The sequence below is a fragment of the Culex quinquefasciatus genome, chromosome 1 (genome assembly GCF_015732765.1).
Source record: "Culex quinquefasciatus strain JHB chromosome 1, VPISU_Cqui_1.0_pri_paternal, whole genome shotgun sequence".
Lineage (NCBI taxonomy): Eukaryota > Metazoa > Arthropoda > Insecta > Diptera > Culicidae > Culex > Culex quinquefasciatus.
In genome coordinates this window covers 107383863-107407549 of record NC_051861.1, presented here as the reverse complement: position 1 = coordinate 107407549, position 23687 = coordinate 107383863, and the positions used below count along the sequence as shown (strand labels likewise).

General features: G+C 34.6%; 1 protein-coding gene across 1 annotated transcript in view; it reads left to right on the top strand.

Annotated features, from left to right (window-relative positions):
* LOC119771200 overlaps nt 1-23687 on the top strand; it is an 84000-nt gene that overhangs the window by 6227 nt on the left and 54086 nt on the right. Inside the window, exon 2 of the mRNA XM_038266871.1 lies at nt 16448-17126. Within this exon, the coding sequence (XP_038122799.1) occupies nt 16668-17126 (459 nt within the window). The 5' untranslated portion in view covers nt 16448-16667. The remainder of the gene's footprint in view (nt 1-16447; nt 17127-23687) is intronic.

Below are 23687 nucleotides of genomic sequence, written 5' to 3'. Positions count from 1 at the left end.
TGGCAGCCGTCCATTGCCGGCCGCTCCCATCTCCACCGCGCACCAGGGACAAGGAATGGGAAGACGGGAAGTGTTGATGCTCCACTTTTTTAAGAGTATTAAGGGAAAATCTCCACGGTATCCTCAAGTAAGTTTCGCTTGGAGTTGGACGGTTTTTGGGAAGGTGAATGGTCTGAGGAGCCACCCTAGGCGAGTGGTAACGACCTTTGGCATTGTTGTTCGAATTCTTCGTGTGTTCTCATTTCTAATGGGAATGCTTTCAATTCTTCTCATCTCTTATTGGATGAATTCTATCAGTCGCCCAGGCTATTTATAGCGAGGTATTTTTTAGATTCAATTTCAACTGCGCTTGCACAATCTTGCATGCAATCTTGTTTGAGTTCTGATGTTCAACTTGCATTCAATGTGATTCTAAGTCCGATTCTTGGATTCAACTATACCAGTCTAATTCCTCCTCAAGCTACCAATGCTCCACGGTTAAGTGGAAAGCATTTTGCTTGCCAATCCTAAGGAAAGGGGATCGAACCCCGCCGTGAGCTTGTAGTTTTTTCATTAATTCCAAATTCAATGAGTCCAGAACTTTCTCGTTGCGAGCAGATGGGTATCGAACCCAGAACCATTCGCTTATAAAGCGAACATCGTAACCATTCAGCCACGACCGCTCCTGAATGATTCTCTCTTGAGTGAGCTAACAAAGAGCTAACTCATTCTTAATGTAAAAATTCATTGACGCGAAGCACTGATATGTACAAATAATTAATTGACAAATTGTATTTATTTCAAGTTTTTAGAATCCGGACTCAAAGCGGTTTAAAAAAAACACAAAAAAGGAAAAAGCGGAAGTGTTTAATATAATTGGGGGAAGATGAGCCACCCTTTATGTGGTAAAACAAAACAATGACAATTTATATTATTTCATTCAAATGGGTTATTTCAAACACTAGAAATTTGGAGTTTCTTTTTTGTGAAAAAAGAACTGTTTCAACAATTTACCCTATTTTCTAGAATAAGAAAGCGAAAGATTAACTTTAAAAAAAATGATCAGCCGTTTCCAAGCACTGAACGATTCATTAAACGGAATGACTTTTTATAATGGTTGCTAATTCTGACCCGCACGCTGGAAAGGTAGTCAACAAACAGGTACATAAAACAGTTTAATGTTATATTTTAATCAACCAATCACATAACATTGAATCGAACTTACCACAGCGTAAATCTTCTTGAATTTATACATTGTTTTGTAAGTTTTTATAAGGTTTTCAGTCATTTTTGTTTACGCGCTCATACCCTTCCCCCAGCAATTGTCTCTGCTTACCGTAACTATTGTTGAGGTAAGGCCGATTAATTCGAAAATATTTATATTTTTAACTCTGACTGTAGATCTCCAATATGAGTTGACCCTTGCAAATCCCATTTATTATTCAAAAACATAGTTAATGAAAATAAGCTATTCCAATTAATATATAAAAAATGTTCCTAAGTGATGTTATCACTGACATGCTGCGCCTTAAGTAAAAAATCTAACTAGGGTTGAAAAACAAAAACTTTCTCAAAAATGAAAAAATCGCGATTCGTTTCGCGATACTTCCAAAGTGAGCGCTCCGTGAGCGAAAAATGAGCACGAGCGCGAGCTTGGGGCAAACGCGAGCTGAAAAATCGGAGCAAACGTGAGCGCGGGCAAACGTGAGCTAGCTCGCGCAGGGTTCCTCCTCACGAATGAGCGAAAAATGAGCGTTCACGAGCGCGTGAGCGCGTGAGGATCGCAACACTGAGGAAAACTAAACAAAAATATATTGGTTCAACTTAGAGCGTCCAATTTCCCGTTTCCCGGGAAATTTGTAAATTTCCCGGGAATTCCCGAAATGCAAGCGGAAGTGTACATTATTTTTTAACTTTTTGGTATTGTTTTTTAATTTACAAAAAAAATATGACAGAACTCTATTTTTTTCATTAAATTCAATTTGCTGTTCTTATTGAACTTTGTCAGTTTGAAAAAAGTGCGGTGCTTCGGTGGACGCGCAGTCCTGTTTTTTCGTCTCTTTTGTGTCGCTCTTTGTGTGCATGAGGTGATTGGGCATAATAATTGAATAATGCCATCAAAAGTGCGGTGCTTCGGTGGACGCGCAGTCCTGTTTTTTGTGATAATTTTTGTCTCTTCGTCGGTGTGTTTTTCGTTTTTTTTCGCGTGCGTGTATGTGTGTAAAGGTGCGGCTGGCTCTGGTTGTCATCGATGACAATTGAGTCAGTCTGATTTGCGATGCCTTTCGGTCGGGTCGTAGGGTTTTTTCGCATTCGTCGTCGGTGTGCAATAACAACAAAACCTTATCATACCATTTCAGCTCGATAAACATCGTAACTCGTCGTTCGCTTCGTTAATCAGTACCCCACTAAACATGAATTATGTAAAACTCGTAAAAACATCTCAATTAAAAAGTCAGACTGTTAAATCCTTCCTTTAATTACAAATAATTTTGGTTCTATCTTTCCACAGCCGGCTGTCTAAGATAAATCCATTTCAATTAAAAGTTAACAGCCGATAAACGGGAAATGACTCATCCGCAGCATCCGATTGCTTGCCTTGAGATTAAAACATAATACCTTTCAACAAACACTATGATTTTGGGTCGCATCATCATCTTCTATGATGAATCCTGACCAAACACCCTATCCTACTAACAAATTTTCAGGTTCCTGGCGCTTGTGGGGTGTAAGCACAGAGTAAATCAGCTGCCCTAGTAGCAACCTGCGCTAACTAACATTCCCGTCCCTTAAAATCGAGATCTACAAACTGACATGGCGGGCCCCGTTGGTGGCCAATGACTGTTACCTATTCGCAACTGATCTAGCTTTAGCAATCATGGTGATTTATCTTTTCAGCGCATTCATACATGCTGTTGATAAGAGAATCACCACTAGATCGTCGAAGCATATAATCAGTAGTGCTGAAAGGATATTACGGTTCTGTTCAGCAACGGAGGGGCAACCCTGGGTGATCTCTCATGCTCATGCTCATGCTCTTATTGAATTTTGTCAGTTCGTCTAAAAACTTCATGTTAAGGTTTATTTCAAATTACATTAATTTCTGAAGCATGCACAACTGGGAATAGATCACGATCACAAATCACGATTTTATGGAATGAAAATAAACTATCATAATTTTGATAATCTTTTAAAACGAAAATTGTTGGTATATCAGTTGAAAAAAGGTAGCTCTTTCCGCCGAAATCAAAATTAAGTTCCAAAAAAAATGTGTTTCGTTTTTTCACCATGACCAAATTGAATGAAAACTGAATTGGTTTTATTAAATGTCTCAAAGAGGTTTGTGCAAGAAGAATTCTTTTAACCGAAGTCGTTTATTGGGCTGAATCATTAAAAAACTACTTCGTATTATATGCAAGATGTCCGAAAAAGGCAAACATATTTTAAAACTTCGCATTTTGAAAACTTCAATAAAAAAGCAGATTTTTAAGGTAAATTCAATGCCTATCTATTTATTCATGAGTTCAACCCACTAAAATTTAATAGAGACAGCTGTTTTTAAAGAACTTAAAAGCCTGAAATTTAGAAAACGATACACTATTCTTGTTGTCCTTGTCTGTTCTATCGGAAACCATCAAACATATCCAAATATTGTGCATCAACAAAGCTTGAACAGCTGTCGCCCAGTGCAAATGTGTTCGACCCAGTGAGAAAATCGAGCCACTTTTGCTAGAAATAGAGTCGATTTGGCTGTACCTTTCTTACTGGGCTTCTATCCAAATCAAAAAGAACAAAATTGAAAGTCTCAAAACAAATTGTGAAGTTCTAGAGAAATCACTTTTTGAAACGGTTTCCTGATAGTTTGGATCAATTGGATCAGTTTGTTTCAATACACATTTCTATTTGCAGAAAATGTAGTCTTCCCCTTGATTTTTTGAAATTTGTTAGATTTTTATTGATTTCCAACGAATGAAAATATTCTAGTTATTGGATGATACATTTTTGTTGTTTTCAGATATATTTCAGTTCTTAATATATTCAAATTTAGCAGCAATCTTTCTTTGACATTTTAAATACCGTCATTAGGGGTGACATTGGGTCTGGGGGGTGAGATTGGGCCACACAAATTTTAAGCATTTTTGTACGACTCAATCTCACCTCCCAGATCCAATGTCACCGGTGACGGTATCAATCTTAAAACTTGTCACCACTAAGTGAAAACTCATAAAATGCAATTTTAGCAATTTCTCCTAAAACCACATTCCGTTTAGGCTTCACTATTTATCGCTACCGCACTTGGCGAACAAACTTTTTTCTATAGGGGAGATGGGGGTAAGACGGCCACCCTAAGGGAGAAGTCTAATAAAATATCCACAACCGATTATTTTGATCTCAAATTACGTACATATTGTTCTACTACTAGTCCATTATATAAATGACATAAATTAGTTGGTCTAAAAACCAATTCTCAATACTTTTCAGCAATTTAAAGAAAAATTTAAATCGTTTATATATGAATGGGGGGTAAGACGGCCAGTGCTATAAATTAACTTAATAACTTTGCTAAATCCACCCAAACACCTACATGGTTGGTTCAACAGACTTCTCTGAACATCATAACTATTTTGGTTGAAAAAAATCAGGTTTCAACTGTGAAGAAAAATGCTGTTAAAAAAATTTCATATTTTGGCTCAGTGAATTTCATATTATTGCGACCACATTTTATGAAAAACTATGAATTTTTACTACAAAACAAACACAATTTGACACAAAAAAATTAGTTTGTGTATTTCGATTAGAATAAGTAAATCAAAATTATGTAAACAATATTAAATCAGCGATTTTTATGAAAAGTTTGATAGGATTTCATACTATTCAATGAGTTTTGCTATATCACAGTAAAGAATGTTGTCGAAACGGTAGTTAACAGCGTTTTGATTATAAATGGATAGTTTTATTGAAAGTGCTTTTCCTTTATCTACAAATATGTCTTAATAGTTAAAAACCGTCAAAAATATAACCCATATCAAATAAAATCTACAAATTACGGGTGGCCGTCTTACCCCCGGAGGAGGTGGCCGTCTTGCCCCCATATAAATATTTTTGTAAACAGTTCATCGCATTTTTTGAACTTTTTCGAGGGACATAATCTAGGGAAAACTTCAATATAACATGAAAAAATATTTGAAGACAGGAAAACATATTGTTATTTAACAAAAATGCCTAAGTTGTAATTCAAGAAAATTACATCCAGTTTCAAGTTCAAAAAATATTTGTTTATTTTGAGCCATTTTTATACTTTTTCAAACAATATTTCTGGCAAAGGTGACTCCATATGCATTATTTAGCATGAGGAACAGTATTGCTAAACATTTTAGTTATATTCATTAGTATACGTATTAAAACAGTGGGGTGGCCGTCTTACCCCCAGCTCCCCTAATTTATTATTATTAGTGGGCCCTCGAAATGGTGTGCTTCAAAAACTTCACCGCTAGCATTTCTTCTTTCACGAAGCAAGTCTCTGCGCCGCCTCACCTTGGTTTTTATGGTTTTATTCAATTTTCCCACCGTCATTGGCCAAGTAGGGGTCCCAAGGTGGCTCTCAGCATAAATATGACCATCATCCGGGGCCCTTTAAATGGTACAAAACACGTACCCACGTGCATCTCCTCCACTACTTTGAGCCAGTTGCCTGCACGGAGAAAAAAAAGTTCCCAAAATCGTGAACAAGCGTTCATGAAAATGGGAACCTCGAACAAAGTGTTCAAATTCCATGGTACGATTTTGAAAAACGTACCATGAAATTTGAACACTTTGTTCGTGGTTCCCATTTTCATGAACGCTTGTTCACGATTTTGGGAACTCTTTTTTCTCCGTGTGGCAGCCAGTTGTTGTTGATTTTGCGATGATGACTAAGCTAGAACGATCTGCCCCTGTTCCCAGCTGATTTACACCTCTTGATTTGGGTGGATTGGCGGAACTTTGGGGTTTTAGGGTAAATGACACTCATTTCGGCATAAATTTATAAGATGCTAAAGTTTTTTTTTACAAATTTTTTTAGAAGTGTCCAATTATTTAGGTTAAATATTCAAAAATAGTTTGAAACTAGATAAACCCTTACCCACTGTTGTTGATGTCAATGTTGAACAATTTCATCATCACTACAGTTACACCACCGCAAATACGGCGATGATCACGTGGTTATAACTGAGAATCAAACACATGGGCTGTTTTTGCTGCCAGAAAGTGGAAATGGTGGTTTTCCGGCCCAGCTCGGCACCGTCGTCAAAGGCACCGAGGGAGACCCACTTTTGGGCTGTGGTCAGCAAACTTTTTTCCCATGCGATCGTATATCAATACTTGCTGGCTAATATTATGTGAGAATTTTCGACCGGATTCAATATTTGTTCTCGCGTACGAGAGGTCATAAAAGGTTGATTTTTAATTGATGTGAGAATATTAGTCTTTTGCTAATATGAAACACGTCATAAAATTTGCATTAAATAACTAAACAGTTTGTTACTTTCAATTTTGCCACAAAGAGCGCAAAATAATCGTAACGAAACATGGAAATTCGCTTCATTTAGCAAGAAATCGAAGGTGATAACTGAACATTGCTACCCTAAAAGGCGATTTTGCCCCAACCACAATTTCCTTTACATATCATCACCATCATCAACACCCATCAGTTTCGGTCATTTGCTTCCCAGAGTGTTGCTCCTTTTTTTAGGGGGCTGACTCATGATCACAGCGCCTTGGTGTCTTAATTGAAGGCGATTGATTTAATGGGACCAATTTCGTCATCAAAGGTGAAAATGAACCGAAACATTTTTTTTTTTTGCGCGTTGTTGTACCTTAGATTGACGCCCATTGGATTCGGATCATACGCAGCGGTAATGACTCTGTTTGCTTTCGAAATGCATAATTTTTGGAGGACGGAATAATCAGGTGGCCATACGGGATGGTGAACATTACACCAGGGGCAAAACATCTATTTTTGATTTTGTTTGCGTGCATTTTTTTTTGCGTACATCACCCAGGGTTACCAGATCAGAACAGAAAAAATCTGGAAAAAAATCTGGAAAAAAATTGGCAAGCCACTTTTCTCAAAGTAATCAGCAATTTTGTGTTCAAAAACAGTGTATTTTCACTCTTTATACATTATATATTAACAAAATAAACAAATTACATCAACAAAACAATGTGTGGAAGAAATAGAAAATTATTTTTTTCAAATTGGCACTCAAAAAATCTGGCAATGCCAGATTTATCTGGCAACCTGGCACCCCTGACATCACCTCACCAGTATCATCAGTATGCTAGCACAGACATACTATGATGCTAGGCAGTTTAAACAAAACAATTGAGCGAATAATAATTGTGAGCTCTCCTTTAAATTTGACATTCGAAAAATGTAATAGAAATAGCATGTATTTTAATTTCATTGTGTTTTCCAGATTTCCTACAACTTTCTTTTGACCGCTTTTTTGTCAACTGTCTAATATTCTTAAAACTTATGATTCGTCGGATTTTTGAAAAAAAGATTGACAAAATTAGGTCCATCGCATTATAATGCCATATTTTAAACAATAATTAAAAATAATTATATTTCAAATGTAGCATACCATATGGTACCTTGACAGAAACGCATCATTCAGGTCATAACAAATTAGTGAGTTTTTAACACGGGAAAAATGTCGATTTTTAGATAAGAAAAGTTTTCCAGATAGCTGTAACGTTCGGAAAAATATGAATAAATATTAGAAATTTTGTAATCTGTAAACCCGAGCGGACGGAAATAACGTGGGAATAACATTTTTTGATATTTGAAAATACTAGGCCAATAACATTTTATGTTAGTTATAACAAGTTTTCTTATTCGCCGTTATAATTTTTTTGTTATTGGATTGTTATTGTTATAACAGACTAATCACATTTTGAGTTATTCTTCGAACAAATCTTTGTTATTCTTTTTTGTTATTTTAAAAACTAATCCGATCATCCCAATAACAGGTGGCGGTATTCTTCCATAACAAAAAAATTTATTCCAAAGTTGTTTTGGCATTCAATCAATATCAGACCAATAACAAATTTTGTTATGATAACATAAACTGTTATTAAACTGTTATGCAAAAATGGATTTTGCAAGAATTCCGTAACACTTTTTGATATTTTAACAGTATTTGTTATTGAAATGGCATGAATTTTGTTATAACCATCTGCCCGGGAACATCAAGAGCTATGTCATTACAAAAAAAGATTGTATTAAAATCTAAGAACGCGTGAATTGTTTTGATTTAATCGATGCATTGACAAAATGCATGGACCTTTGACTTATAATTCCATTCAAAGCGTGTTTTTCGGAATTGCAAAAAATGTTGTATGGAACTCGTTGCATGACTTGATGTTTTCAACACTCGTCGTCTTTATCCAACTCGGTGAACCTCGTTGGTTAAATGTACGACCACCCCGAGCAGACGGAAATAACTTGGGAATAACATTTTTTGATATTTGAAAATACTAGGCCAATAACATTTTACGTTATTTATAACAAGATTTGTTATTCGTCGTTATGATTTTTTTGTTATTGGAATGTTATTGTAATAACAGACTAATAACATTTTAGTTATTCTTCGAACAAATCTTTGTTATTAATTTTTGTTATTTTAACAACTAATCCGATCATCCCAATAACAGTTGGAGTTATTCTTCCATAACAAAAAATGTTATTCCAAAGTTGTTTTGGCTTTGAACCAATACCAGACCAATAACAAATTTTGTTATGATAACATAAACCGTTATTAAACCATTATGCAGAAATGGATTTTTCAGGAAGATTCCATAACACTTTTTGTTATTTTAACAGAATTTGTTATTGAAATGGCATGAATTTTGTTATTACCGTCTGCCCGGGACTACTGAAAAACCTTTATTTTTTGCAACTTTTGCATAAAATAGATGTTTATGCAACAAGTTCCAAAAAACAGATTTTTTCAGCACGAGTCGTACATTTATGCAACAAGGTTTACCGAGTTAGTTATAAGTGTTATTTTTTGATACTAAAAGTTCAACTTTTCTGCACCCATTTCAGTGCTGAAAAGTCCTAGTTAAGTGCTGAAAAGTAGGACTTTTCAGCACTGGTATTGAAAGGTATAAATTTTTCATTCTGTTATTTTTGGTAGGGAAAAGTAGGCCGTTTCGTTTCTCCAAAAGGACAGGAAAAGTTGACAGTTTCACAGCGGGATTGCAAAAACTATTATTACAACACTTTTTTCATTGAAATGTTGATTTTATAATAAGCAAAGCAATTCTCTACGAAATCGGTCTCTTTTCTTCAATTTTAGTTTTTGTATTTATTAATCCGGCTGAAACTTTTTGGTGCCTTCGGTATGCCCAAAGAAGGCATTTTGCATCATTAGTTTGTCCATATAATTTTTCATACAAATTTAGCAGCTGTCCATACAAAAATGATGTATGGAAATTCAAAAATCTGTATCTTTTGAAGGACATTTTTGGTCGATTTGGTGTCTTCGGCAAAGTTGTAGGTAGGGGTACGGACTACACTGGAGCAAAACGATACACGGTAAAAAAAATGGGTGATTTTTGATTTAACTTTTTGTCACTAAAACTTGATTTGCAAAAAAACACTATTTTTATTTTTTTTATTTTTTGATTTGTTTTGGAGTTGGATCTTTGACCGAGTTATGAATTTTTAAACCAAAACTGATTTTTTCAAAAAATCGAAATATTGGTCGCAAAAGAAATTTCAACTTCATTTTTCGATGTAAAATCAAATTTGCAATAAAAAAAAGGACTTTTGTGAAATTTTGATAAAGTGCGTCGTTTTCAAGTAAAATCAATTTTAAGGTAACTTTTTTGAAAACAGTCGCAGTTTTTCATTTTTTAAATTAGTGCACATGTTTGCTCACTTAAAAAATATATTTTCGAAGAGATGAGAAAATTCTCTATATTTTGCATTTATCAACTTTGTTGATACGACCCTTAGTTGCTGAGATATTGCCATGCAAAGGTTTAAAAACAGGAAAATTGATATTTTCCAAGTCTCACCCAAACAACACACCATTTTCTAACGTCGATATCTCAGCAACTAATGGTCCGATTTACAATGTTAAAATATAAAACATTCGTGAAATTTCAATATATCCAAATATTCAATATTACGCCCTTTTAAAATATCATTCTTGGTTTCAAAATTTTGAAAATATTTTTTTTCGAGAAGATCGGAAAATTTCACGAATATATGCACTAATTCAAAAAAAAATAAAAAATTAAAAACTTCGACTATTTTCAAAAAAGTTACCTAAAAATGGATATAACTTGAAAACGGTACACTTTATCAAAATTTCACTGTGGTACTTTTTAATTGCAAATTGATTTTACATCGAAAAATGAAGTTGAAATTTTTTTGCAACCAATATTTCGATTTTTTTTTAAATCAGTATTCATTCAAAAATTCATAACTCGGTAAAAGATTTTTTGCACATCCTGTACATTTCTGAAAATTGGCATTTGATATCCTCTAAAACATATTAAAAAATAAAAAAAATAAATATAGTGATATTTTTGCAAATCAATTTTAAGTGACAAAAAGTTAAATAAAAAATCACCAATTTTTTTTTTACTGTTTATCATATTTTTTCAAATTCATTTTAATTCCTTTACAGTTTTACAAATGGCTATTGCACACAAATAAGCTTTATCGTTGTGATTAATAGTATCACCAATTTAAGCTTAGTTTTAGAACCATCAAAACCAGTTGTCAAACTGATGTTGACAATTCAACCTCATAGAGTTATCTACTTGCGCATGTATTGCGTGTATGTACACGAAAAATATTGAGGTTAAATTTTGTCCGGCCAGCAAAATCAAATGGTGCGCTAGTTTGTGTACGCGAAACGTCATAAAGCTCTATTGTACGACGATTTCAGAGCACGTGTTTTCATGCTACTGACAGCTGTTAGTTGTTCCAAATAGCGAATTTTGATTCGCTGATTCGAATGCAGTTCCAATTAATAACGAATCCACTTTGTATTTAATTATTGAAAAATCTTTTAACAATGTCTCAGTCACGACGTTCTAGCGGAGTTCTTACAGAGCTAGCTTTTCTTACAGCATTCTGCAGAAATGTTCCACCGTTCTAGCAGGATTCTAGAATATTTCGTGATGCTGTATTTTTTTGGGATAGTAATGCCAATCAAAGTTTTAGAACAAGGATGTCCAAATTTACCGAAATGGAAGTCATAAAAGATGATCAATTAAAAGTTTTGTAAGCAAATTTTGCTTCAAAGGGAAAAATCAAAATCACTTCGATTGCTCCCCGACAAAGTCAATAAACAGCCTTGGTCACAGAAACAAAAGCCAAACCCATTTTGGTTGTTATTTTGTCATGAATCAATCTGTCACTCAATGTATAAATGTGTAAGCTACAGGTTGGTTATAATAACACGCGCTGCACCCCAGCAGGTTTATATTAGCCAAACTTCATTTCGTAACCGCGCGGGCTCGCTCATTGCTTCACTAATCAACCGATCATAAACGTTGTCTTTGGAACCGCCACGGGCAGAAATTTTGTTCATACTTATTAGGCAGGGTTTTTATTGGTGATTTTCGGAAGTTGGGCTTTTTGTTAGATTTTGATTGGCTGCTGCCTAAGTCTAAGTCGCAGATTCGCCATGAGGAATAAAATCGAATAAAAGAAGGTGCGATTAGCTTATTTTTATGAGCCAATTAAGCCATGCGACCGCGACGGAAAAGTTTGATTTCTGTTGCATTATTATGTAAATGTTTTCGGTTGAGAGTCTGAAATTGGAAAAATAATAATCCGCACCTGCAATTCGCGTGTTCGATAATCGCGTGCATTTGGCCAGTGTTGCCATCGAATTGAACGCGATAGGATCTATTTTTAACGTGTTCAACTTCCCAATTTTGTTGTGGAGACACTCACAGCTCAATTAGATGTCCAACGACTCGTTGGTGAAGGATGATGGCAGCTTTTAACCCTCTACTGGTCATTTTCTTGCGAAATTTGAAAACAGTTTTTTTTTGTTTAGAGGTTTTCGAGCATTTTTCTGTTTAGTCTAGTTTTTTTTTGAGAAATTTATTTTTGATTTTTCACAAAGCTTTTTTCATAATATTTTTGACAGCTAATTTTTCACTTAAACCTCCAACTAGACGATTAAGTCACCATTATTGGTCATTTTGCTTTGAAAGGTGCAAAGAAAAAACTGTCCATCGGTTATCACCCTGGAGAGTGTGTAAGTGTTTCTTTTATTTATTATTTGCAGTTTCACTGTCACAACTTATCACGCAATGCAACAGGTGGCGAAAGTTGTGCCAACTTAAGATTTTAATGCAACATTTTTTTTTGACAAGACAACATTTTTTCGATGGATCAACTATGGTCCCCTTGGAACGACCTGTCAAGTAGGAGTTTTTCTGTCAAGAAGGACCGCTAGGTTATTTTTTCAAAATTGATTTAAAAATCCATTTTAAGCTCTTTATGGTCGTACAAAGGGTCATTGTACTCAGAAAAATAAGCTTTATCGCTGTGAACAATAATATCAGCAATCTAAGCTTCATTTTAGGACCCAATTGGGGGCGAGGACACGCGTATTTAGGGTAGAATACCTTGGATAAGTCCTTCTTTTTAGATTGTATAATTTGTTGTACAGTAGTTGTTCGGTAACTGGGCGTTGTTTAACTGGGTTGCTTTTTAACTGGGCCATAGCCCAGTTAACTCTCTACTGCCCAATTTTTTTTTCGAAAATATTTATTTTTCCCGTGTTTAGGAGGTTTTTTTTAAGCAACTTTTGTTCTACGAAAAACTTTACTTCTCTTGTTTTATGTTTTTCTTGTTTTATTTTAAGTATTTTAATTTTCATTTATCTTGTTTAGTTTATGTTTGTTTTCGGTAGTATTTGGCCTATTCTACCACCTAATATAATTACATTTTGCCTATCTATTTTTTTCACGTTTTTACAGTCACTTTTTCAATTTTTTGCATGTTTTTCACATTTTTTGCTATAGAATGGCACCATCATAATTTAAATTGCAAAAAAAAAATGCTTTGAGGCATAGTCTGGGTCACTACAGTCACATAAAATAAGTAAAACTTCCAACCCATAAATTTCCTAAAATTTTAAGAGTTCTTCTTTCCAATGCTGTTTACAGGTCAAAAATCGGTTGCAAAATGGATTTTTGGCGATTTTTTAGATCGAAGCCCGTCTAAAGGCGGGTTTAGGTTGTAGAGGGTTAAAAAGCAGACAAACGTCAAAAAACCAAAACAAACCGGAATGGAATATATGACATTTCCCCGAAACCCATATTACCGAAGGGACATTTCCCCGAATGCCACTTCCCCGAAAAGACACTTCCCCTAATAGTCATTTCCCCGAATTCCATTTACCCGAATTTCCCATTTCCCCTAATCGTCCACGTCCCCGAAAGTCATTTTCCCGAATAGGCCACAATCCCGAATGCCACTTACCCGATTAGTCATATCCCTGAATAGTCATTTCCCTGAATGCCATTTCCCCGAATTCGTATTGACCTTGAATGATCAACTTTCACTCAGAACAGACGTAGCATTTTAGGGGGAGAGAGTGTTGAAAGGATTGGTACTATTCATTCATATACAATGAATATTGTTACAGACTTTTTGTTATATATTCTCAAACCAAATACTTTTTTACTTATAGACATGATAATAATAATGCAATAGAAGTTTTGTTATTTTTTATGATTCAGAAAACAAACCGTGCGATTTTCGTAGTACAGAACCCCGTTCACACTGATCATTTTATTCACATTGCTAGTTTTGGATTTGGCGAAATATATAATCAACAAAAACTTTAAATAAAATTTGTACCCGCCTGAACCTATATGTTCGATTTTTGGGTTCTTGAACACACAACAACTCGATTATCCGAAGGCCTCGGAAAAATTTCACTTCGGATAATCGAACTTCGGATAATCGAAACTTCGGATAATCGAGGCTTCGGATAATCGAGTCTGGACTGTAATTGGGTCCTAAAATTAAGCTGATATTAGTGTTCACAATGATTAAGCTTATTTTTAAAGTACAATGACCCTTTTAACGACCGCAAAGGATTTAACATGGATTTTTAATTCAATTTTTACAAATTCACTTCCCGGCCCTTCTTGGCAGAAAAGCTCCTACTTGACAGATCGTTCCAAGGGGACCATAGTTGATCCATCGAAAAAATGTTGTCTTGTTAATAACTTTTTTTTGCATAGATAAAAAAACGTCATCAGAAATGGTTTTTAATCGTGTTTCTTACCGTTCTTTAAAAAAATTGACAAAGGGCTTTACTACCCAATTTACAACATTTAATCAACAGAATACCCGAAAAAGCTGTTTGTTCGGTAAAATTGAGAGAGAAAATAACTGTTAGTCATGGAAAAAGGCATTAGCGAAAATAAAGATTAGGGAATATGAAAATTCGGGAAAATTTAAATTTAAATAAACGGCAATTAGCGTAAGTGTTACATCGGGGAAATGGCATTCGGGGATATAGCCGATTAGGGGAAATGATATTCGGGGAAATGGCATTCGGGGATGTGGCTGATTAGGGGAAGTGGTATTCGGGGATGTGACCAATTAGGGGAAATGATTTTCGGGGAAATGGCATTTGGGGAAATGTCATTCGGGGAAATGAGCTAGACCCACCGGAATGGCCGTGGGATTGGTGGATGCCAAAATCATGTGCGCTTGATAAAAAAAAACATTTTGAAACTTTTATTCAATTGCAAGTCACAATTCAACAAATATCAAAAGTAAGCTTTGTAAATAAATTTTAATAAATATGTAAATAAACTTTTGTTTTTATATTTCATCAGGAAAATATTACGCACCGGTAATCCCCTCGTTATTTTTCGTTCAGCCCAGTTAGCGAGCAGCATTCTGTGACTGGGCTACGTTCTCAGCCCAGTTTGCCGAACAAGTAGTGTATTATAATTTTTGAGACTGTTTCAACATTATTTTGTTTTTTTGTTTATTGTTGGTTTTGAGCAAATAAAAAAAATCTTTTATATATTATTTCTAGAGTTTTTTTTATAGGTCTCATAATCATATAAAAAATAATAGCTTATAGGACCTTTTTTTAAAAAAAACTCAATATTTTTCTAAACTGCAACACTTTTTTTATGATTGTAAATATTTTGCCGGATTTTCCACAGTAAAATTCAATGAATTCAAAGAAATTTGAAAAAAGAAATATTTTTTGTTTGAATTTTAATCTTATCTATTCAAAACCTTTCATCCAAATTTTAAAACGTTTTTAGTCTGTTGTAAATATTTGTTTGAAGTTTATGTCCCTCGACTCTGGCCGCCAAAGTCAAGGCCCAGATATTTTGCAATCTTTAGTTTTCAAAATATCAAAGTATCGGCGAAATATTTTTTTTGTCGAAAAAAATACTTTTCGCAGTACTGTACAACGAAGTTTCACAAAAAAATTAAAAATATTTCAAATATGCTAAGTATGATTTTACAGTTGTATGAAAAAAAATATTTGTTAGCCCCCTGATTTTTCTGACCGATTTTGAAGGGGGGGTGACATAAACTTCAAACAATATTTGCAACGGCCTTACTGCGTTTATCTGAAAGCTGATGTTTAATTGTTTTTTTTTTCATATGAATCAACCTTAATTTTGTTAAGTAACGAGGATGCAATGATGCATGATATTTTCTTGCATTTAACAGAAAAAATTAAGTATAATTGTATACAATCAATAATTATTCCAACCCAAACATCTCATAACATATCATAAAAAAGTATATGCGTGAAATTCCAATTTCTCTCCCCTAAAACAAATTCCACTATTTCTAAATTTTCCGAGAATTTCTGAAATTCAGTCAGACAGTTTACATATAGGTTAAAGATGCATCGTTTAAGTCTTTATTTTCTTAAAAAATATGCAAATATGATCAAAAGTTCTTTTTTAAATATCGGAATGATACTTTTTCACTTTTTTTACAACCTAATTGCAAATTGTTGAAACATAGCAATTTACGTTTTATGTTGGTTATATTTGATTAATTATGAAATAATCCAAATAGGGGAAATATACCATTTCTCAGCCTATTTCTATTACCGGCCTATCAGCACTTTGATCATGAATTACAGCTTTCATAAAGTGTTTTTGACTGTTCCAAAGTAATAAATAGCTTAAACAAAAGTGAGCAAGCAACCCTACATTGTTGATACATCTGAAAATGTTGATTTAATAGCGCAAAACGGCAAAAGTGATGAGAATTGGTCGAACGGCTTGGACTGATTAAAATGGGTTTATTTCCCCTAATATGATTTAGATATAAGGCAAAAATTTGTCCCACTAAGTGAAAACTCATTAAGGCCGTTGAAAATATTTTCAAAGTCAAAATTGGCCCTAATGAATTTTATTTTTAAAGATTCGATTCCATTTTTAGCACATAAATTGCAAAACCGTAAAGTGATCATCATGGACAAACACAAAATTGAAGATGGCGACCCAAGTACGAATCGATCTCTTGTAAGTGAGTGAACTCTTTGTTGAAGGAGATGAAAAGATGCCTCAAAAATAGATCAAAAGTCACAAAGAAAAGCTCCCCCGAAAAAGAGTCAACAGCGAAGCCAAAAAAAGTCAGCAATTTGTGAATTAAAAGTGCGATGAAAAAATTCATCACAACCAAATCGCGACCCAAAGAAGAAAACCAAGTCAAACAGCAAGAAGAAGAACAAACCGAAGAAGAAGAGTCAGTGCAACACGAAACCAAAACTGGTGAAGAAGAAAAAGAAACTTCCGTCAGTGTCATTGTTGGGGCATCATCATCATCAACGCCGTCGTTGGCGGTCACAGTCATGACATTGAATTCACCCGCCAGTAAGCAGCAGCACCTGATGGCTGGAGGTGGATCCATCTCCGGCGGAACGACGACGACGACGACGGCGACAAAGTTGTTGGAAGTTCCACCTGGGTCACCACAGCCGACGTCACCGCCAAACCATCACCATGGCGGCGGAATTATTACCGTCAGCAAGCCCAAGCCAACTGCGATCGGTGGCAGCTCCTCGACCTCGACGGCCGCGCAAGTCAAGATGTGCGGTTATCTTAAAAAGAAGAGAAATGTAAGTTTTTGCTAACCCTCAATTGTTATTTTTATTATCTTAGATTTTTGTTTCATTCAATAATTTTTGGAGACTTTTATATTCAGGTAAAATACAGAAATGAGTTTCTTTTGAAACCAAAAAATGCTTGATAAAAACAAAGTTCGACCTTCATCTTGACGCTTCAAGAGCTAAAGCTGGAAAGATGGCAAAAATGTGTAACTTGTAAACCGCGGTGTTTAGGTTAGGTTGACGGATTTTATCTTTTATTGCTTTTCTCCACGCTACTGCTGCAGCGGTGCTGTGCCAGATTTAGGAGGTAAATCATCAACTCGGCAAACGGGGTCGGTGAAAAATGTGACAAACGTAATTTGGTTATCATGGGCGGCGAGGTCGACCGTAAAGTGAAATGTGTCTAAATTTGGTGCACTTTCACGGTGAGATTAAAATACGTTAAATTTAAAAAATATATATGATAAATTATCAAATGAAAGCCTTTCTCGTTTTATGGGTTGGCTGATGAAAGTTATTAAAACAGCATTAACTTTGAAATATATTTCAAAAATAAATTTGACAGTCGGGAAAATCCGGAACATCTTCAGTAGAAAAGAACTATATTCTTATTTCAGTCTTAATTGGGTACTAAAGCCATAAGTCAATTTTTATGTACAACGGTAAAAAACACGATCAAAAACGCAGTCTCGCCGTTGCTCTTTGCGAGGCAAAGCCTGCTTCGATCGTGTTTGGCCTGCGTTGTTGTTTCGCGCGGAAGAGGAAGAGGAAAAAAGTGTATTTGAGGGAAGCTGGCCAGTCTCGCCGTTGCTCTTTGCGAGGCAAGGCCTGCTTCGATCGTGTTTGGCCGGCGTCGTTGTTTCGCACGGGAGAAAAAGGAAGAAAAAGTGATTTTGAAAGAAGCTGGCCAGTCTCGCCGTTGCTCTTTGCGAGGCAAGGCCTGCTTCGATCGTGTTTAGCGGCGTCGTTGTTTCGCACGGGAGAAAAAGGAAGAAAAAGTGATTTTGAAAGAAGCTGGCCAGTCTCGCCGTTGCTCTTTGCGAGGCAAAGCCTGCTTCGATCGTGTTTGGCCTGCGTTGTTGTTTCGCGCGGTAGAGGAAGAGGAAAAAAGTGTATTTGAGGGAAGCTGGCCAGTCTCGCCGTTGCTCTTTGCGAGGCAAGGCCTGCTTCGATCGTGTTTGGCCGGCGTCGTTGTTTCGCACGGGAGAAAAAGGAAGAAAAAGTGATTTTGAAAGAAGCTGGCCAGTCTCGCCGTTGCTCTTTGCGAGGCAAGGCCTGCTTCGATCGTGTTTGGCCTGCGTCGTTGTTTCCACGGGATGTTTATATTTATATTTTTCACAGCTTCCTTACATTAACTGCTAACATGTATCTATTCACTATATGATTTATTTATATTTTTCTAATCCTCTATCATACTATTTTCCCATAAAATATACATTTAAATTGCATGAACTAACGATGCTTTAAAAAATAGCAATGGATCGATCTGGAGCATTTGTTTTAAAATTATTGCTATTTTTTACAGCTCCCTGGAATTTATTTCAATTTAGCTGCTGATATGTAAATTTATTTGAATGTTCAAATTATTTTTTTTTCGTATTGCTTTCCTTTATATCCTCATTTCCTCATACCATATGTGATCAAATTACATAAACTAACGACACTTACTAAAACAGCAAGGGAACCATCAGGAGCATTTGTATTTTAAATGATTATTTATTTACATGTTCATATTATTCCTCATCCTATACCTTTCCTGTAACATACCATCTCCTCATACCATATATCATCAAATTGCTTAAATTAACGAATCTTTCTAAAACAGCATGGGAACCATCTGGAGCATTTAGATTTTAATTTACTGCTATTTTTTACAGCTTCCTGGAATCATCTTGATTATATTTAAATTTATTTTATTTACCATATTTATAATATTTATTATTATTATTATTATTATTACAAAACTATATGCTTATTAGATAATACACTACAGACTAACATTTACACTTACAAACATCCAAATCATGTAATACATTACGCATTCAACCATTTTCATCGGCCCGATGAAATTCCTCTAACCCCCATTCCAAACCTCCCAAAAATATTCCGTTCACTTTTAAAAGTCGCATGGGTTCCCTGCACTTTTGCCACTAGTGAACAACAAAAACATCCCCTCCCAAATCCCCACGGGACTGTATGGGCGTAGCCTTGGAGCACAGTGTGGAAATTTCCGTTCTTTGATATTTTTGGTTGTACCGGGCAGCAATCAAATTGTCTAAGAATATTGAATTGACCATTGTGGCACCCCCTACAGCGTGGTGCAGACCCGTAATGCTATGCTATGCTATGCTAACGGTAAAAAACACGATCAAAAACCATTTCTGATCACTTTTTTTCATTTTAATGCAAAAAAAAATGACAAGACAACATTTTTTCGATGGATCAACTATGGTCCCCTTGGAACGAGCTGTCAAGTATGAACTTTTCTGTCAAGAAGGACCGCGAGGTTAATTTTTCAAAAATGATTTAAAAATCCATTTTAAACTCTTTGTGGTCATACAAAGGGTCAATGTACTCAGAAAAATAAGCTTTATCGCTGTAAAAATTAATATCAGCAATCTAAGCATCATTTTAGGACCCAATTGCGAATAAAAAAAGATTTTCTTTTTCTTAAAGTTTTTATTGAATAAATAATAGTTTTTTTTTCAACAAAAAACATGTTTTTTGACAAATTTAACTTCTTTTGTGCTAAATTTTGTACTGATTTCTACAACATCAGAGTTAATGGAGATTAGTGGGTCCATCCCGGGATTTTCCGGGACAATATTCCCGTGATTTTCATAAAACCGGGAATTCCCGACTAACGGAAATTTTTATGTTTTGTCCCGGTTTTACCCAAATTGAAAAAAATGCATGTTTGGGGCTGAAAATCTAGAATTTGGCTGTAAAAATAGTGTATCAGTTAAACACTTAGTAATCGATATGATTTTAGGCCGTTGCAATTATTTTTAAAACTTTTTTTTCTCGCAAAAATAAAATTTTCGTCAATACTTAAGATTTTGGAAATTAATGATAGCAAAACAACTGGACAGGTGTATAATGCATTTTAAAACACTTTTTTTTCATTTAAATGGTGACACCGTGGCCTATAATTTCAATTTTTGAAATTATTTTTTATGTTTTTGCCCCTCCCTCGATTTTGATTAGAGTCGAGGAGCATAAACTTCAAAAAATATTTGCAACGGCCTTATAAACATTATTATTTCAATAATCCAGCATAAATTTAGATTAAAAAAGTTTTTTTTTAATTTTAGTGTACAGTTCTGGAAAATGCCCAGCTCTTCAATTATGTTCTATGTAAATTTTATTATTTGTAACAGATTGGGTATTATATTTATGTATAAGAATATTTTTTTAATTCGAACTATTTTTAAAAATTATTCACTATTTTTACTTAATATATCTGTATATCTTAATATATATGATATCTGAAGCAAATCAGGACAGCACAGCTTACAAATACAGATAAGCTTGCATACTTTACAAGTGTAATCAAAATTGATTTTTATGGCCATTTCAAAAATATCCCGAAATTCTGGAAATTCCCGGGAAACGAAAACTAAATATTTCCTGTTTCCCGGGAAATTTTGAACCCGGGAAAATTCGACACCTTAACTGAGAAAACACTATTTTCGGTTTTTTAAAAAAATGGCTATCAAATGATGAGAAATTTTGAATAGATTTTTACCACAATAGTGTTTTGATATACTCCACAAAAAATTGGAAGTACTGAAATTTTCATTATTTGGAATATGAGTATCTTACAATGCGATGTTTTATATTAATTTTGTTTTCATAAAAATGTCAGATCAAATAGTATTTTTTTTAACAAAGTACCATTTTTAATACTAAAATATTCATAAATTGCATTGAGGGTATTGAACGACGCATGATTTTGCATTGTTTTTATCTGGGTACAGAATAGTGGTTCGCAAAGCGGCCTCAATTTAGAACTGTCAAAGCGGAACCAATTTACTGTTTGCAAAATGATACCAAGAAGTGGCAAGTATTGTAATCGATCTATAATTTATTTTATCAGGATTAAAAAAATGACTCGAGCTTTTGAAATATTCGAAGTCAACAAATCTTAAGATACAAATATACATAATCTCGGAACTTCCATTCGGCTGTTCTTCTGGTTCACAAAATTCCAATCACTTCTGACGCAATTTTTCGCCACATGTAAAATTAAAAAAAGCATCGAGGGGTTAATGGATGCAAAAATCATATTCAATTAATAAAAAAAACTTTTTTCAAACTTTTGTTTAATTTCAAGTTACAATTAAAGAAATATGAAAAGTAAGCATTGTTAATAAATTTGAGTAACTTTTATTATTATATGGGTCATTCCATCTGAAGCGGAACACCATTTGAAAATTACCATCTCCGATTCTGCTCAAATTTGGCAGAGCTGTTGAGACTATCAAAACATGCAAAAATCCCGAATTTCATCCAAATCGGACCTCCCCCTCCAGTTATGTACCCTCCCAAAAACGACTTTTTGGCTATTTTTGAGCAAAACCCCTATCTTCAAACGAAGATAACTCAGGAACCATAAATCTTAGAGAGTCGGTCTTAGACTCAATTTTTAAGAAAATTGGACGTAGAATTCATTTCCGTGATCAAAATTTGGATTAAAATATGTTTTCTACCTGTATTGCGCAATTCAAAACTTTGAATGGCCGTATCTCAAAACAGCCCTATTTATTTTTTAAATTTGACCTCAACATCGTATTCCCCGTCCAATTTTACATAAGAATCACTTATCGACAGAAAGGAATATGTTTCGTTCCAGAGATATCGAATTTTAAAGTTTTGAGTATTTGAGATTACCTAAATTAACTACACTCGCCACATATGCTAGAAGGACTCGGGCGCGCTGATCAATAATTACTACCTGGTGTTCTGTAAGATGAATTATTTTTATAATTTTATACGATTTTGAGATAATCAATACCTTGAACAATCTATTTTTGTTTAAGGAATATTTATTGGGTAATTTTGAATGCACTGTTTTTCCTGATGTCAGTGTCATTGAACCATATTAGGTAAAATTTGAACTTTCAATATTTATTTGCAAATGCTACAACGTTTTTACAACACAATTAAAAAAAATCTATTGTTTTCATATTTTTCCTAATTCCTCATTTCTTCCCACTTTATCAAATTATTTCTTTTATTTGAAGCAAGAACAAATGTAGAGCTGGATGTAGTAGATGAAATAATTCCCATGGGTTCTAGAGCTTTTGCCATGTGCGGTAGCAAAATAGTGTCATTCAGCAATAAACCCCAAAATCTGCCTTACGGTTTGAAAGATTGAGCATGATCATATTAAACTGATTTTTATATTGTGAACCAGTTTCATCTGAAAAATTGATGATTTTTTTTTCAATTCTGGTACATTTAATTTCAAAAACGAAACCATATACTTCTGATACATGTGGACAGCAGCTGTATCGTTTTCCAAGATTTCGAAATGATTGACAAAAAAAAATTTCTTACTTTTTTCAGCTTTATACTTTCCAGAAATCCTCTTGCTTAATCATGCTTCACGAGAGTATTATTCATGTTAATTCATAATTTTTGATACGATAATGTATTGTACACTTTTTCTTAAGTGTTACTTACAACATCAATTTCAATTTCCTGCTAGCACAGCGGGAATTCCATTCTGCTCTGTATTGCGTGTCGTTCTTGCTCTGTCCTGTGGGCTAGCACATAAATTCACCCCATACTATTTTTAAATTTAAGATTAATACAGCATTTTCCTACAATTTTTGCCTAATTTGCTAATGATTAATTGGGATGAAATCGTATTTCAATAAATAAACAGGTAGCAGTTATTGATCAGCGCGCCCGAGTCCTTCTAGCATATGTGGCGAGTGTAGCTAATTTAGGTAATCTCAAATACTCAAAACTTTAAAATTCGATATCTCTGGAACGAAACATATTCCTTTCTGTCGATAAGTGATTCTTATGTAAAATTGGACGGGGAATACGATGGTGAGGTCAAATTTAAAAAATAAATAGGGCTGTTTTGAGATACGGCCATTCAAAGTTTTCAATTGCGCAATACAGGCAGAAAAAATATTTTTATCCAAATTTTGATCACGGAAATGGATTCTACGTCCAATTTCCTTCAAAATTGAGTCTAAGACCGACTCTCTAAGATTTGTGGTTCCTGAGTTATCGTCTTTCGAAGATAGGGGTTTCGCTCAAAAATAGCCAAAAAGTCGATTTTTTGGGAGGGTACAAAAATGGAGGGGGTGGTCCGATTTGGATGAAATTCGGGATTTTTACATGTTTTGACAGTCTCAACAGCTCTGCCAAATTTGAGCAGAATCGGAGATGGTAATTTTCAAATTTGCATTTTTTCTTGCACACTTCAGGTGGAATGACCCATATTTCATCTGGAAAATATTGTGCTTCGGTGGTCCCCTCGTTATTTTTTGTTCAGCCCAGTTACCGAACAACTACTGTAAAGTACAAAATATTGGAAATACTTAAATC